Here is an 18,898-nt window from a genome sequence, read left to right on the forward strand (position 1 = left end):
TGAAATTCAACTGAAGGTCCTGAGTTTTGTGGGAACATAAATTGGGAACAACCACAGGTTACTTCATGATTTAATGGAAATTACATGACAAAGCAAGAGTATGCTAAACAGCAATATGCAAGCTTATGCTTAGTGTATTAATTTAATAATTCAATCAACAAGTTGCAAACCAGTTAATTGTGTCAAGATAACTTTTATCTGTGGTAGTAATCTTTCATGCCTTACTTCATATGTGGAGTTACCTCAAGTTGATTGGAGAAAAACAGCAGAAAAGCCAGAAATCCTTTAAATAGTTTGTTTACCAACAGAAAGCACAACAGAGACAGAAAAGAAACAATCGTCATCTTTACCAAAAGCCTGCATAGAAAACTCCGTGGTATCTTTTGAATTACAGTAAACTGATCCCCATCATCCAAGAAATAACTACAAGCCATCTTAAACAAACAAACATAGTAGAGGAGGACTACAGTGCTGCAACCCTTAAATTGAGTTCCAGGTTTTCAATTCAATTGCAGAAGTAATCTGTATTTAGGAATGGCAAATCCTCAGTACAATTACACTGTTCTATAAGTATATCAAGGACAAAAGCAATTAATGCAAGTAGAAAGTTACCTTTACAGCTGCTGTCACTGCGGCAGTTGCTGCCAAATTCAACCCTTGCCTTCCAAAATTCACCATGGTCTCATAGCCTCTTTCTTTGGCCTGTACGATGTACTCGTCAATCTCCTAAAAGCAAAACATACTTAAATTTTAGAGGGCTGTGCGCGTAAGTCACATTACCCTACAGTATAATTTTTCTATCAATAAAGGAAGACAGAAGAAATCTTAAGAAAATACTTAATGGGACAATTACTCTTGCCTTTGTATACTGATATTTCATTCACTTATACTCTCTCATTTAAAAAGGATTATGTCTGGTCAAACAAGAAGATAAAATAGATCACTTTTGTCCAGCTCAGAAACATTGCAGCTACATAGCAAGTTCCTTACAGAGAGTACACTTAGCTTGTCAGACAAAAGCTGTTCTAGAAATAACATGCTTAAGATGAAATCAGAGAGCTCCTTAGAAAGGTGAGAGTCGGCTCACAAAGAACTTCTAAAGCCAGAGCTTTGACATAGTTAAGTACCAAGGACAATACAGTCATGACATTTATCCCCAGATGTGGTAAATGCCCGAAGTTGGAGATAAGAGCTTCAAGGTAGTTCACAACAGCTAGCAGACTATGGGGAAAAATCCCTTTAGCTTATGAAGTTGCTAAAGATCTGTTCAACCTTCAGAAGGTCAAGATAACCTACTGTTCATATCAGTGGCAATCATGTCAGCTACCTGTTTTGCCTAATAAAGGCCAAGCCCAGCACTGACCTTTATGAATGCTATTTTCTGTACTGTGAAATTTTTCAGTGGTAGTCTTCACACCTTTGCTAATCGCTTTTTCCACACATCCAAACAGAATACTGAAAAAGAGCTAAGCAGATCTGTGGCCCTGTCATACTGTCGCTAAAGCCAGATATTATTTAGCTATGTTCTGTTTGGTTGTTTTCTGTTGCAGACTGGTCTTCCCTTAAACCTCAGTAGAAAGTCTCTCCTCTTACCCCTTCAGCTTGCACACCAGAAAAGTCATCAACGACATTCGTCCTGAGAACTTTTATTACTACGTTATGCTAGAAGAAATGGTAACGTGAAGAGCTGTTGCTAAAGCTGCATTTACGCTTCTGCACAGGGAGTACTGCACATGTTCTTCCAGTAGAAAGTCAAACTGCATCACTTCCACTCAGCTGAGCTCCCTGAAGTGCACCAAGTAGACCAGAGAACACCAGGCTATCTCATGTCAATAGAAAGTAGCACACTGTCTTCTCATCCAAGTTAAACAGAAACATATATATGGACAGTCATATGCACTTGCCTGTTCTAGTCCAAGTCCATGCTGCCTGGCAAACCAGTAACACACTGATCTGCTTTTATCATGTATCTAGCAACAGTTAGTATTTCAGCACATGGTATTTCCATGTTGGGCATTAAAAATATGAGAAGTTATTTCTTACCCTTTCTTTAGAAGAAAGCAGCGGGTGAAGAAATTTTCTGTAGATTAAACTTGCCCCTCTAGTATATGGGGAAAGGAGCCAAATAACAAAAGCTATCTTCAGTTCATAGTACAGTGGAAACCTACAGACAAGTTAAAGGTTGCATGAAATCAACAACTGCAGTAAGAAAATGCACAATAGTTAATCATCATGAAGAGATGTCTTCAAAAAACACAATTACATATTAGCATATAGGATTTTTCACATACCAGAAGTTATATTAGACAAAAATTAAATGAGTTATAGACCTATGGATTTAATTTTTTAACTGACTGTGCTGTCATTTAAGAAATGGAAACAGTTACTATATTTGCTTTGCATTACACATTCCCTGCACAGAGAAATTATAGTCCATCCTTTTAAGAGTTCCATTTCCCTATTCAGTTTCTACAGCAAAGGTGGAAGTTTTATAGTCCCTACCTCGAGTGACAGTGCACAGCAAGCTTGAAAAGAGATGTTATTCTTCACATACACTCCGAGATCTTTTCCTGAGAAAAAGTGCTATCAACAAGCACTTCTTTATAAAAATTAAATCATTACAAATCAAAGAACATCAGAAACATAGTTTCGTATAGATTTCATAAAAAGCAGGCTCTTACCAAGAGACTGTTAGGTCAGTTATTGTTTCAGTAACTGTATAAAGAGCAAACACAATCCAATACATCATCCAGCGAACCTGAAAATTAAAACACCATCTTCAGTAAGAATTTTGATTTCACCTTTCACAGAATACACCATACACTATACAATCAGTTCACAGCTGTGAGAGCAAGACATTCAACAGTATCTCAGCCTGCATCAACCGGGTTTCAAGTGAAATTACATGAAGGTCCTAAGGGTTTTCTGTTCATAAATAGAACTGGTGGCAGCTGCAACAAGCTAAGTGAAATGGCTGGGTCACCAGGGTCACCACCTCACCTAGGCTGGCTTCACAGATTTGATGCTGCCTCTAGAAAACTCTAGTGACAAGAAAAAAAACACTGCAGAGGTTCAGTATATTATCATAAGTATGAAATGCAATTCCACTATAGCACTAAAGGATATTTCACTCTCTTCCACACTCATCCATATGTTTATACCTCAAACAAAATATTCAGCGTTAGTAACTCAGGTAGCCCTTGCTTTCATTTCACAATATACGTTATTCAGTTATACTTTGCAGTTAAGTTCTACATTTGTGCTTAACATTATGGTATTAACACCGGGACAAGGCAGGAAAAAAGCATTTTCATGGAAACTTAATTGTATTCATATGCCAAGAACTACAAAATTCTTGTTAATAAAAGAGCTCACATGTAAGCATCTTAATGCTTGAAGGGTTTGTATCTATATACTTTTAAGATTTACACTATACATCATTGTTTTGAAAGCCGACAATGCTCTTAAAATACAAGTTTTAGTTCTGTTTTCTAAAAGTTAACTAAATCTCTCATTTATCTCGAACGTTTGTTCAGATTTGGTTGTCTAAACTGATTACATCTTTCAGAATAAATATTACAGAAGTAGTTCCATGCGTTTGTCTTCTCTAAAATACATTGCATTTGGCCACTGATACTTCCAAAATAGGTCAGTGCAAACCACCACTGGTTATTCATACTAACTGAACGCCCATGTGTTCTTTAAATTCCAACACTATCTATGCTAGAAAAAAACAAAATCATAAAAAAAAAGAGAGAGAAAAAAAGAAGAAAAGCATCACCTGCAACCAGATGCAGTAACTTCATTTCATTTGCAATATACAGACTACTAACTCTTCTGGTATATGCACAAAACATTGAACACCACATTTGTTAGACACCAGTTCAAGTCATGAATTCGTGGCACCCTCTTTCAAAAGGAGGAATATATATACTTTCTTACAGAGGACGTGGCTCAGATTTAATCTTCACTTTTAAAGCAATCTTTTTTTGAAATGGACTTAAGTACTCAAAACCTAATGCTACACTGCTGCCTATTTCATAGCTGTGCATTATGCTTTAAAACCACTTCCTTCGTCACAACTTGAGACCCATTTATCTTAAATGCTTTTCTGCATTTCAATTTGAAAAGAAACTCAGTCATGTGATGACATTCTTCACTTCAATCTCTCAGAGGATTTAGATATTTCAGGCTTGAATAAGCTAAGACAAACGTACACAACAGCTGAAGTCATCTCTGACAGGCCATGTGACATTTAGACTGGTGACCGTTCCATGAACCAGTCTCAACACCTGAGTAAAAATAAAACTAACATCCACCCTTGCCCCATCAACCTAAGTATGATACAATGCAATTTTTAAGATGCCATTGGAATTTTTTTCCAATATATTTTACCCAGGCTATTCATTCTTTAATCAACGTTTATTTATCCAATTAGGAACAACAGTAGAAGTGGAGTTTCTCTTGGGCTGCTAGGAACAGTAAGAAATGCTCTGCAGAAGGGCACATGAGATCTGCCAGGAGTCCTGCTGAGGTCTGGGCAAAGATTCTCAAAACCATAAGTCAAATTATATTCTAGTACAATTAATGCATTAGGTATCAAAAGTACCCTTGACAAATGAACCTGAGTAACTTACAGTAGTTTTCATATCAGAAAAAAAAAAAAACAGGAAAAACAGAAGGTCATATTTAACACTGCCCAGAAGACCATCATTTACTTAACTCTTAAAGATGAAGTTACAGGAGCTTTGATTAAGTTTTGCTTTTTATATTAAACGAGTGATTACAGATTTGTTTTGTTGAGGTTTTTTTCCTACCGTCCAAGTGTTAAGCTCATCTTTGCTGGCTTCAGCTGAAGCACATCCTTTCAAGTCAGGATTCTGTAGCCAGGATTTGAGAAGGACCTTCGGACTTCTAAACTGCGTTTCAGATGCTTATTACAAGTACTTTGGTGTAACACAGTGAAAAAACTCCTCAAAGATCTTAGTCAACTCCATTAAACTAGGGTAATTACAAGAACAAATAAATCTTCTCAAAGCTTCAAAGGCACATATCCTAATTTCTAGAACTGAAGACCGTAAGTCTTTTAAATCACCAAAACCAGCAGCAACACTTTTTTTTTCCCCAGAAACAATCTTTGAACAGTTTGCTGCATCATGACCTACACAGCAACTCAAGATGTCTGTACTTTTTTTTTTTTTTTTTAACTGTTGGAAGCAGTGGCTAAGTAAAAAATTTCACTGTTATAAAGCTCCTGCAATCCAACAAACAAAAACAGATGGCTCCTGAGCCACACATAACCCTGGAAAGGAAGCTGTGCTTGGGCCATAACATGACTGGCAGCAGGGCTGTGCCATTTGGAAGACTGCAGTTACACCTACATGCTCTCCAGGAAGGAAAGTGACCCAGCTGGGAAGATGAAAGACATGGGTCATCCCTAAGATCTATCTGGACACTCAACCCAACCAGCAATGGAGTGGTAATTCACTGATGAATCAATGTCATTCGCTGCCCATGAAGAATTCACTGTGATGGGTCTCATTCATCTCAGCCCCGTGAACATTTTGTATGCAACCGCAAATTCAGGGACTTGTCAAACACCACAGGTGACTGAAAAGCAGTGTTTTCAAACTAAATGAAAATACACAGTTGGAAGAAGATGGTCCCAGGCCCTACTAAAGGTCTTATGTAAATGACAGGCATCTCTGAAAAAAATTGCCCAAGAAAGACAGCTAAGTCACAGCTAACTGGACAACTGAAATAAGTCAAAATCTCAGCATTCTACAAACATTACTTTTCTTTTTCTAGAAAACATATTGCAAGGAGCAACAGTAACCTCTTAAGGTGATTTCATGTGTTAGTGTTCAGAACTGCTATCCTCTACTTAGCCTGCAGATCCCTTTTGAGGGAGCAGGGAGGAAAAGCGGATTATAAATTCTTTGCATTATATACTCTCCTGACAGGGTAAAGTAAGCATGAGACAGAGGAAATTCTCTTATTTTTTATGATTTTTCCTCCCAGAAGCTTAGCTCTGACAGGCACTAGCTGTATGTGCACAAATAAGCTCTAATCAACTTCTACACAGAAACCAAAAGAAGTATTAATATGACGTCCACTTTGGAGCCTTGATGGAGTGATCAGACTAAACATAAGGCATACAAGGGGAGGAACAACAATTACCGCATTCTACTACTACAACCAAGTACGAAGCAGAGACATCACACATCCAGACCGTAGCATTAGGTCACAGCTACAGCTGCCGAGTTAAAGTAACTGATGGCACTGACTCCATCCAATATAGGTTAGTTGCTGAAATCAAGTTAGGTTGCCTCTTAAAACAGGGAAGTAACTCAGTGACCAAAGCTCCTTGTGACTACAACTGGGTAACATTCTTGTGGTAATCATCATTGCTCACACTGAAAAGCAAATAATTTAAACAGATTAATTCTAAACTGCAGTAACTACAAGTTTTTCCTCCACCTTACTCTTCTGTCTGTTCTGCTTCCATGTCACCTTAACCAAATCTTTTCCTTCCCTGGTTACATTTTTTCTCCTCTTTGAGGAATGATAGATTAACCAGAGCTATTCCTTTCTCAGGTAGATTTTGAATCCCCTGTTGAGCTCCATACAATGAAAATTAAACTGCTGCTACTGTTCAAGTGGTCACTAAGAATCAATTTGTCACTGCTTATACTACAGGTGTTGGTAGAATTAGGAAACCTTTTTTCTACCCCCTGCCCAAAAGTGCATTATTTTGGGCACTTCACCGAAACGCAGCCAACACTTTAAGGTTTATGTTTAAAAATCCTCCTAAAAATACCTGTATACAGCACAGCATGTTGGACACGTTTCAGTAAAGTCTATGAAAAGTCTGAGAAACCTTAACTTCAGCTCTCCAAACAAAATCACAGGATTACCACTACATTCACACAGGTGGTGTATCTAATATTAAGACAGTCGAATCAAGTTTTCATATGATTTATTGCACTGCATAATGAAAATTTTACAGTTGTATGTCAGCAGAGGCATTTAATTAAGCAATTAAAAGGAATGTGACTTACATATTCCTTCACATTTTTTGTCTTCACAGCTTTGTATGAGTAATATGCAGGATACAGCATCCCAAGCACCAGCCTATTGGAAAATAAAAAGAGCTTTCAGAATCTGTTGTACTGTATATGACAAAACGGTGACAATACATCATTAGAGCTATGCAGCCAACTTAATAAAAAATCCCATTCTCTAGCTTGGAAAAAAAAAATCACTATGTTATAGGTTGCTCAGAGAAGTTTAGCAACACACAAAAATAGAGCAACATGAACAGAAAAGGCTATATGCCCTGAAGACAACCAAGTTATGTAAGACTGCCTCTAATAGATAATGTAAAATAGTAGCTCTTCCGGTTCAGCTACAAATAAAACCAGTCCTGCAGTCTGTCCATTCCAAGAGACTGTTTCCGCATTGGCAGTACTATCACACTTAAAGAGCCTCTAACAACTATCAGTAGTTAATCAGGATCATCTACTTTTATCAGATTACCGGAAATTCTTCTAAAGTAATTTTAAGACAACAAGATGAGTTACATAATTTCATCTCCTTTTGCTACAACTCTGCAACAGCAACACATGGAAATGGAGGCAAGTGGGAATCAATCCAGTTTTGCTCAGCCAGCCAATTTCTGCTAAAATTCATCAAAAGTAAGGTGCAGAGCAGGGTGAGAGGGTGCCAAGCAATCCATGCTGAGAACAGGATCAGAAAAAAGATCTGCTCTAACAAAAGTTTGTTACAATACAGCATTTTCTAGTAAGAGGCTTGGCCGCAGACTAGTAGAAGAGTTCTTTATGAGAAATTGAACAGCAGTAGTTGCCATCTCCTTGACAAATGCAAGAGGTCCATACCTTTATTTCACCAGTTTGTTACACTTTGTGAAGTCAAGCAGTTGCCTGCCCTTAGTTCCAGCTGGCCTAAAGCAGCAATTGCAGAAAAGTCTGGCTACATCTCTGCAGCGTCACTTACAACTTGCTCAGGATGGTTATGTGGGAGAAATTTACACTTGTAGGGATATCCAGAGATCTAAGAAGGTTCAAAACTCAGGTAATTTAACTTCTCACAGTTAGGCGAAGGAAGATGCATCACGTGGTGTTTTGGGTTTTTGGGGGTTGTTTTGTTTTGTTTTTTAATAAGAGTCCACCTGGGACAGATCCGGCATGTAAGATTTCAACTCAAATGGCTGAAGTTTACCAGAGTGAAGAATCAACTAAAATTTAAGGGTTTATATTTGTGTCAGGTAGCTTTAAATAAGTGGTTCTACCTACAGAGCCACTGCAGAAGACTGCCTGACACTACCAAGCTTTACTTTACTGTTAGATCCAGCAAAAAATTCGAAGAACTTGTAGCCCAATTTACTTTTTTTTTTTTAAGCAACTACTCCAAGAGCCTCCACCTTCTACAAGATGTTATTTGCAAAGACTACCACAGAACTTTCCTCGTATACAAGACATCAATGTAAGTTTGAATTCAATCAGTTTGATATACACCATCTTCCAAGCACCACCCTGATATGTAGGCAGAAGTCTTCTGCTTGGTAGAAAGCCAATTTAGAGTACTAAAGTTATCTCCAAGAGTTAACATATAGTACATAAGTGGGGAAAAAAAAAAAGAGTTGTTAACAGCAAAGGTGAGATACTTTCTTCAATATCACAGATGCCATAGAGAAAGGATTTTCTCCATCTTCAGTGCAAAACAAACACACTCTTACCTGTGGACAGAAGCCTACTGCAGGGGCAGGGGGATACTGGCAGAGGTACTAATGTTGAGCTATAAATGCCACAAGTGAGGGGAGAGGACAAAATTATGGAAGCATAATTGCAGAACCCTTCATGTTTGAAACGGCCTTGTGAAATCATCTAGTCCAATCTCCTGCTCAAACCAAGGTCGACATCAGATTTGGACCAGGCTACTTAAGGCTTCAGCCAGTCAAGTCTTAGAGACTTCAAAAGAGAGATTTCGCATCCTCTCTGGGCAACCTGCTCCAATGCTTAATGAGCCTCCCAGTGTAAAGTTTTAGTTATATCCAGTCAGAACCAGAAGCTTATGACCATTGTCTCTCTTGACTGAGTAGCACAGCAAGAGAACGGGCCTGGCTCTCGTAAGCTCCAAAAAGTTACACAAGATTGCTAGTAAGTCCCCCCAAAGCCTTCTCTTTTCCTGTTGAACAAGCTCAGTTCATTCAGACTCTCCTCGCAAGTCCATGGTGCTGTGACCACCTTGGTGGCCTCGACTGAACTTTCTCAAATAAATTAACATCTTTCTTGCACTAAGAAGCCCAAAGCCAGACACAGTCAAATATATAAATCTCACATCTACATCCCCATCCTCTCCTGAATGTGTAATATGTATATATTTTCCTCATCATTTAATTTAAAAATTATAAAACTCAACTTAAGAAAAATCCTCAAACACTGAACCATGTATTTTCTTACCTTTAAAGGCTCTAAGAAAAATAATTGGTTTTAATTGAATTTAGGACAATAAAAAGAATTACTACCTGATTATAAGTAAGAATCAAAGCTAGTTAATCATGTATAGCTCTTTTCTAGGATGCACTCACTTCCACAACACAAGACTAGATCTGAACAAATCTTCTGGGGCATGTTTGCAATCTTTGCGTACATTGGGCCTTTACTCATACAACAGAGTTGTTAATGGCCGATAGCAGCAGAGGAGCTGAAGGGCACTTCAAGCAGGTCTCCACAAGATCACATTCGTCTGTAGTGGGAAGGGATGGTGCACTGCATATCACTTAAAACAATATTGATATGAAAAAGCATAACTGGTGTGCCATAGCAGCAGTTTAAAACCTGGATCTGGATGCTCAGAATTTCACAATTCATGCTAAACTGGAGTTAACAGAAGATGGATCCTGAAGCTCTTTAATATGTATAGACAAGCTGCTACTCCACTGCAGCAGAGCTTACCTACATGTTTCAGAGGTTGAAATGCCTTTTGAAAGAGTCCAGACTACTTGAATTCCAGTTCAGCATACTAATCTATAGAAGCCTGTCCAAATACAGCTCTACTACTATCCAAAGACCTTTCATTCTAAGGCCAATAAAAGCAACAGTCAAAAACCCCTGAATGGTTTTATTCCCAACTAGGAGAAAAGCCTGACAACACAAGTTAAAAACTTCACTTCACCCAAATAACAGGAGATCTGGAAACAGAAGGAATATGAGACCAAACACCCTTCATTTTGATGAAATTCTGTAGACAACAGCTCTTCCTCTCATTTCATCCCTGTGCTCCTGTTCAATAACCCATCAGCTCTAACGGCTCTCACGTTTCCTTGTTCTTCTGGCTGAAATTATAACCATTAAGTATGAGATAAGGAAAGCCTCGTTAATCCTAATAACATAACACAGGCTTTATAAGGGCAGAAATTTCTTCATTCATAAAGGAGACACAAAAGAGGTTCCTGAACATCATAACCACTACCAACTGTCAGACAGCTGCATAATTACATGCCAGCAGTTACTGATCATCTATACACCTCTCCCAAATTCTCAAAAAATAGTCCAAAGTTTTTAATAGCTACTAGTAGCCTGCACATGTAAGTTTCTTGCTATGAAGTATATGAAAGAGAAACAGTTTGAATCTTTCACTTAACAGATTTTTGCTCTATACTTTTCCACTCAGTTTACTGTCAAGTAGCACCACTTCTATTTAAAAAAAAAAAAAGTCATATTTTTAAATTTAAACAGCAATTTATCCTCTGAATGTGTCATCCTCTAAAATCTGGTAGAAACAAGAATTGGGACAGAACGGAGGTTTTTTTGACAGCACTGCTTCGGAAACAACTGATCTTCAAGCAGAAAGCTTATTACAGTAACAATAAGAAAATCATAAAGCTAAGCTAAAGACAACCTCAAGTTAAACAAGACCACTAGCACGAGACAAACACAATAAAGGTAGCTAGTTTTCCCCATCTAGTGAATCTTTATGGTACTTAATACTGGTCAAATCAAGAGTCAGAAAAACCCCTATTTTAGTACTCACTTTTCTCTTTTAAAAAATTCTTCTAGAAATCACTTTTAAAACCAAAGAACAAGAAACTTAACACCACAATATATCATTACTTATTAGTGTTCAATACTGCTGTAACATGGAAGTGTTAGAAAAACTACCACTTGTCCCCAAAAAGTGGGTAGATAGGACTAAGAATGAAAAACGTCAGCACATCTAGACAGTAATAATAGGAATCAGTACTGTGAAGTTTTTATCTCCTTACAGCCAGAGCTGACATTTTAAGTGTGGCATGATGCTGCTGCCAACTCTGGCATCACTACCTCCTTCACACTGGCAAAATCATCTAATCTTAGTTAAAGCTACCAGGCAATTTAACAGTAGAAAAGCCAACTTTTCACCAGTGAGCGTAGTTGAAGGTCAGCAAAATTCACTTTTACCCTCAATCTATACATCAAGATTAGTATACAGGCAAAAGAGAGATTGTTGCAGCTGACTGAAGCAGAAACACATGGAACAGCAGCAGCAGGGAGCCTGGGCACAATCAGTATCATTGACACAGAGAGCTACAACAGCCGAGCATTTTCTAATAGTTTTCCTGTTTGCATTGATACCCCCAAAAATCTCAAAGCTGTTAGCAACACCTACTGCTACGCATTATAAGCGCATCCCTCCTCTGGTATTTCTACAGTAAATATACAACGAACTGCAAGGCTGTGCCCAATTATTCCAAAATTTTTCAAATTTAAAAGCTTAAGTGTTATTTTTAAAAGTGCAGTTTGTATTTCACACTGGATATCAGCACACTGCACTAATGTAGTGGACAAAAACAAAGCCAGTTTCCACAGATGGAAACAGATTTCAGCTGAGTGTGATGTCATTTACTTTATTTTACTAGTAGATATATGGATAATCCTGCTTACCAATGTAATTTTACTGCCAGTTGTACGCCTAGCTATTTCAGTTTTTCAGCTGTACTCAGCAACTAACATAGCATTCCTTTTTTGGTACAGCCACTTCCTCTACAGACATTTTGCTCATTTAAAGACAAATGTTTCTCAAATATACTAGATTAAAATCAAAAGACAAAGGGGAAAAAAGTATCAAAAAGCCTTGAAATCTGAATAAAACAATGTGTTTGTGTATCCATATAGCTGTATTAAAACAAACATAACCTACTGCCTGTATTATCACATGATCTACAGTCTTACAGTTTAAATAGCTTTAAAGTGCACAACTTTTTGAAAAACTCATTTCTGAAGCGAAGCAACTGAGTTTGCATTTGACTGAAAACTGAAAAATCAGTCACTGAGCATATTTAACCTGGACAGTAAACAACTCTGAAGATAATGTTTAAAAAAAATTAAAAGAAAAAACTCACAAATTAAAGCCACCAAGTAGCTCAAAAAAGACTACTAGCATCCAGATTCCCAAAACACTAAGCCATTAAACGAACAGTGCATTTAAGACTTCAGTCTGTTCACATTGCCATAGAATTGCCCGAAGCAAGGAACAGTATTTGGCACTTTATTCTTTTGTTCCTCTGAAATGCAGAAAGACAAGGGCCACAAGTGTTCCCTGATAGTAAAAGCCATTCAGGAAACTCATTCAGTATGAGATACTTTGGAGAAAATGCCATTTGCTAAGCTCCCTTTCCTTAAAAAGTTTGATAAGGGAGATGACACTGATTTGTCCACCTACTGACAGATTGACGATCTTGGCACAGACTGATACAGAGCCAGACATTTGTTAATGTGTGCATCTACAGTGGAAATATGCACCTACATCCTGAAGGATCACTTGACAGCATTTGGCAGGTTGGAGAATAAAAGAATCCTCCCCATCGCCACAAAACCATGGAAGCGAATATAAATACCCGATAGACTTCCTTACTTTGCTGACCATGCCCAGTTCCCCTTCCCAATACTTGTCTTTACCTGCAAGTTATGATAGGAGCATCTTCCATTCCTGTCATATACACACACAAGCTTTTCTAAGAGCTGGTCAGACACCATGGAAATAGAAGTAGTAACAGAGGACTCCTAGCCCTGCATGTGGTATGAAAGCCTTAACTGTACTGCAGTACCTATGCAGAAACTAGGTCTGACGTTGTTAGTATTACTTTGCTTCTGTATGAACTATAATTACTATTCCATGTTATGGTTAGCGAGTTTAGCTTAAGCAAGATTTCTTTTGAAAGGGAAGTTTGCTAATGGAAGCTAAATAGCAGAATGAAATCTAGTCTGAAGAACAATGTTCAAGTCTTGGCTGGTTGTTCTTGGCTTTAAAAAGGCAGATATGGCCATACTCCTTAACAATGCGTCCACTGAGGTTTCAATCAGCACACAATGTAAAAGCATAAACATTTTTGCTTAGCCTATACATTACTCCTATACTTGTAAGCCACTCCCATAGAAGAGTGGATTTTTTTTCTCTTTTTTTTTTGGCTATAAAGCGATAAGGCTAATCATTTATTCACTAAGTTATAACTGCTACACATCTCTGTGTGGTAACTTCATGCTCAAAGTAAGGCATAAGGAATATCTGTAAGAATCCTATTCAGGAAAAAAAACAACTACAATTAAACGGAAAAAGCAAGACCCTCGGTCATGCCTGCCAACAGCCCCTGAGGGTTACCACTGGGTAGTAGGTTCTAGAGTACGCCAGCTATCTCCTAGGTTTTTACATGTCCAGACAAACAAAAGCTCACCCTGGCATTTTTGTCCTGAATGTTTTTGAAAGGCACTACACTAAACAAAGTCGTTCTCTCCAGCACCTGACAGAATTTAGTTCCATTTTGCTACTGGACAACATTCAGATATACAACACTAACCATAACAATCTACATTAAAAGACTATTATTCAAGTAATTACAAAGAATACACTTGGACTAAAATGCTAGTCTGTTACAAGGACAGGGGAGCATGAGGATAAGCTCCTGAACCTCACACCAATTTGTATCCTACTATTTCTTCCACCGCCCACCTTGGGTTCTCTTTCCTTGGAGCAGGGGATATCACACAAATCCTATTAAAAGAACATGTCTGCTAACAGTAGCAAACCTTAAATGCAGCAACTCCTTTAGCAGATTACAGTTACCAAAAGGCAGGAATGTGATCGGAAACAGATCTGTTAAAATCTTCACAGCATTCTTATGTAGAGAATATCCCCAAAAGCCATATAAAAAAAGTCATTAACAGCTAGAATATACCCAGAAGCACTGACAGATCTGAATAAAGCACATTCTTGAGCAGAGCAAGAAGGCTATTAACCTTCCAGCTTAGGAAGGTGGAATTCTCCAAAGCAACTGCCAGATTCTTCCAAAGCACAACCTAACCAGAAGTACTGCAATTACTCAAGCAGTCAAAAATCACCTTGAAGTTTTAAGGGGAAAAGTGACCTCCCTACCAATCCCACTAGAAAGTGGGACTTCTCTATGTCAGGAACATTTATTTAATAAGTCCTAAGTATAATAATTACACACAGTCTGATGGGAGACAATTAAGCCTTTCTTCCAATGCAGAGGAGCTCCATGCTCCATTACGTATATCCTATCCACTCATGTTTATGGAATACTACTTTATTGACTTACCCGAAAATAGGGAACCTATTGCCAGATACTCTTCAAGTTCTCTCAACACAGAAAACAGCCCTGCCTGAACCTTGAAAGAAGTCTAAAAAGAGCACACCAAAAAATTTAAGAGGAAATATCTTCTGTAAGGGATGTTCTGTACTAGAATCTGTGCGAAAGTACTGATGTACTTATGGACAAGATACATCAGTAAGACTGATTGCTTATTCGCATAGGCTCACCAGGTTTCTTCCAGAGAAAACAAGATTTAGAAGCCAAGAGAATATTCAAACCTTTAACCCATTTTCTCTGCAGAGAAATTTGAGTCCAAAATGAGGATTTTCCTGTCCTGCCATTACCTTAAGCAAAATTCACCTATAAATGCATCCTCCTAAGAACTCCCATTTGTTTTCGCCATATGCTCAAAAAAGTTGAAAGCACTGGAAACTTTCATAGTATTTTCTAGGCTGCCTGTTATTCATTCTACTTGCTACTACAAAATGCTATATAACACAATAAAGATCAAAGAGCGGTCTTAATTAACAATTAACTTGATACCTGAACACACATTAGATGTGCTACCTCCTTCAGCAAGAATTAACCTTGAATTTCCAACTCACAGCCTACATACGACTTGCAGCCTACTAGGCCAGTTCAGGCAGCTAGCAATATACTCCAAACACAAGTCCCTTGAGTCCCACTCTCCCAGCAACAAACCTACTGCACATGTGTCATAACAGCCCTCTCTCAGGGGCCTGTGGCAGTCTGGAACAAGGTACTGCTGAAAAAGAACTCCCAAAGCAAAGATCAGGCTACCCTCTCTAACAACTCAGCCTGGAGACTGTCTTTCACATGGACAAGCTGCATCAGTGGTCTAACAACACAGCTCTCCCAGTCACTCTCTTCTCAGAGTTGACAGGGCATTACTGATACACAAACCCTGTGAAACAACTCACCTCTTGTTCACGTACAGATCACATACACTGCAGAAGTACTTGGGGAGAAGCTACTGCATATCAATCTCCCTAGAAGAATCTATGCCTATGTCTGGAGACAGCGTCCAAAACTTGTGTCCAGGACCGACCAATTTTTCTTGTGCTGCTGGATAGCCTAGGCATATTTTAACAGAAGGGTGTAAGGCTAGATATACCATCACCATGTCATTAAAAAAAAAAAAAAAACACAACACAATCAGCTCTCAAATCCTGTTCAAAACATACAGTCAAAAGGCCCAACAAACCCAGCAGTACAGAAAATTTCAAAAAGCTAGTACTGGAAAGCAAAATAGAAAAAGTAGTAGGAATAGAAATTGTTATAAAACTCTTAGTCACTTCTCTGCATGCCTACCTATTCATCACTTTATTTTAACATAAATTTGACAACTAGTGTAATAGCATCCTGACTATGCCTGTACTATTTCCTGTTTACAGACTTACTAAGCTCAACCACCTGTGCAGAACAGTCAGCAGGTGAGCTCGTAAATTCCAAGCACCCACAGCAAGGAACTGAAACAAGATGCATCTATAACACTTCCGCATGATGAAGAGCAAACACTGAAGTACTTCAGTACAGAGTAACCCTTATTAGAGAACTTAAATCCTTCACCTAGCTCTTACCTCAAGCTCAATAGCAGAATTTCATCCCTTGCTGGAGAAGTATTAATTTCCAAAGCTGCTCACACTTACTTAAACCTCAAATAAGTTATCTTCCTTCAAATCTACCTTAAGTAGTCCCTGATTTCACCTGTTGCTATGACTGTTTACCACTGGAAGCGAAGTATTTGTGGCCTCACAGCAGCCACCTGTGGCATCAGGCAGGAGCACAACTGAACACTGAGAACGAGCCAACAATCAGGAATGACTGTATCTACTTCTCACACAGCTCGAGAGAGCCTGGCATGACTTTGTTCAAAGAAAAAAGATGTGTCCTTGTACTGAACTGTGCTTTTCTTTTAATGATCAGCAAGGACTGACAACTGGATTAAAGATGTCAGTAAGAGGAGACCAACTGACTATTTGTTATTTTTAATTTTTTTCAAAAAGGTCAAACCAACTCGTTTTCAGCAGATATTTTCTATTTTTAATTTAGTACATGCATGAATAAGCTTACTCCATGGAGCAGGTGAGCAAGAACACAATTAAGACCACATTTATTTTTTAAGTTTAAAGATGAAAGCTGATACCTACATGGATGTTCAAAGAAACTGTCACATAGCAAACTCTATTTTAGGTGATTATGCTTTAAAAGAGTTTACATAATAAAGGTGATTGACAGAGAAACACATTTATGAGCTTCCTTGTTTTTGAAAAAGTTCTTTACACTTACTACTCTCAGAGGTACTACAACCTACACGTGCAGTTTTCATGAGCAAGGTGATCCTCTCAATTTAGGATACTTCTGGTGAGCTCCTAAAAGACATCACTAATTTAATGCAGATGAAGTGCTGAGCAAGATTAACATGAACATTACAAAGTCAAGAATGAGGTGTTTAGTTTTGTCACAAGGTTTAAAGTTACATATGCATTTGATACGTAGTTTCTTGGCTTTGATAAATCGAAGTAAAGAATTACCAGCTCTCTCATTTACCTACTTATTACTCTTAGCTTTGTGTCTAGTGTCTTCAAAATAATTTTGGAAGCTCCTACAATTTTTTTAATTAGGTCTTAATTTCTGTATAAGAATATGAAGTCCTTCATATCAAGGATACTCTAGAAGAATCCAGGAGAGACCTTGCAAACACCTTCCATTTTAATCTAACTGGTACACTGAAAAATTGTTCATTACAATAACTTCAGCTAATAAAAACTGAAGTAAAGTCAGTGGCCACTTCTTTTCAAAGGTTTCTCTGCTCCGTGCCACAGTAAACTTTGTAACAAGCAAAGATAGATGGATATTTGGAGAGCCAAAACTAGCATAAAAGAATAAAGCAAATACTATCATCTCAGTTCTGCCAACTCCTGCACGTTTTTAAACATGTTTAACAGTCTTAAAGCTTCAGCTCTTGGAGATCTCAAAGATCCCAATCCTGGTGAAATGACCAGGTAAGAATCAGATTTGCATATGAAGATGATCTTTTATCCAGTACAGAATTGGAACAGAAGCAGTAAGATAGCACAACTGAAGAACAGCAATACTAGTTAAGTGACAAAAGTTCTGCAGTTGATAGAAACAAACTAAAACAAATGCTGTCAAAAATACATGAACACATCTCCAGAATAAAAACCAAAAAAATCCCCAACAAAATATATTCTCATTACAGCAACTGTACTTCATGTCTAAAGTAGCCTCACTCATTAATGTATCTAAGTCTCAAAGCAAGATAACTCTGTATTTTAAGTGGCAGTAATCTCTTTCAGTGATGGGAAAAAAATTTTTGGTTGTCTGAAAGGATCCAAGGCCAGTTTTTTCTTTGTAAGCACTAACTTGGGCATATTTACCCTAAGTTAAATTATCTCCAATGAAGCTATGAAGGCCATGATGGGAAGCCCATGCATAATTGCACAATACAGATATCCAAGTCTCAACTGCATGAGATGGAGAGAAATTCTTTGTATTGAAGTATTCAAGCATATTTTCTCTATTGTCTCAGCAGCTGCATAAGGAAAAAGTGACCTGACATAATCCAACACTTGAACTATGGAAGTTCAGTAATCTAGTACTCTCAATATTATTTTCAATATTAGAGGAAAAAGTTTATATTCTCTCAAGTTAAGACTATAAAGTCGTGCTCATTCTCAACCATTTTTGGAATCCAAAGCTTTCTTCAGCTTTGGAAAGCGGCTTTAAAGCTAGCCACTGCACTGGAGTTTCCCCATCCTGGCCTCAGCCATCACTTACAGTCTAAACTCATTCCCTCAGAATGCCATATAGTTAACAAAAAAATGGATTTCCACTTGGATTCTTACCTTGTCACCTTTGCTTTTTCACCTTACATTAGTCTGATAGAGACTATGGAGAATCTCACAAGTTAAAATCCACAATAATGCCATTGCTTGCTGCACTAAGAGACTATCTTCTCTCAACGTTTTTCGAGCACCGACAGCTTCAAAATAACTGGCTATAGGAAACTAACATTTTGCGGGACAACCAGGGGATCAGGCCCAGCCAGCACGGGTTCATGAGAGGCAGGTCCTGCTTGACCAACCTGATCTCCTTCTATGACCAGGTGACCCGCCTAGTGGACGAGGGAAAGGCTGTGGATGTCGTCTACCTGGACTTCAGTAAGGCCTTTGACACCGTCTCCCACAGCATTCTCCTAGAGAAGCTGGCGGCTCACGGCTTAGACAGGTGGACTCTGCGCTGGGT

General features: G+C 38.2%; 1 protein-coding gene across 1 annotated transcript in view; it reads right to left on the reverse strand.

The window, feature by feature from the left end:
• REEP3 (receptor accessory protein 3) overlaps positions 1 to 18,898 on the reverse strand; it is a 42,651-nt gene that overhangs the window by 14,488 nt on the left and 9,265 nt on the right. The window contains exons 2-5 of the mRNA XM_009325827.1: positions 7,062 to 7,134; positions 2,682 to 2,758; positions 2,044 to 2,164; positions 613 to 726 (exon numbers count right to left, since the gene is read on the reverse strand). Coding sequence (XP_009324102.1) covers positions 613 to 726; positions 2,044 to 2,164; positions 2,682 to 2,758; positions 7,062 to 7,121 — 372 coding nt within the window. The 5' untranslated portion in view covers positions 7,122 to 7,134. The remainder of the gene's footprint in view (positions 1 to 612; positions 727 to 2,043; positions 2,165 to 2,681; positions 2,759 to 7,061; positions 7,135 to 18,898) is intronic.

This window comes from Pygoscelis adeliae, unplaced genomic scaffold, assembly GCF_000699105.1.
Source record: "Pygoscelis adeliae isolate BGI_AS28 unplaced genomic scaffold, ASM69910v1 Scaffold4, whole genome shotgun sequence".
NCBI lineage: Eukaryota > Metazoa > Chordata > Aves > Sphenisciformes > Spheniscidae > Pygoscelis > Pygoscelis adeliae.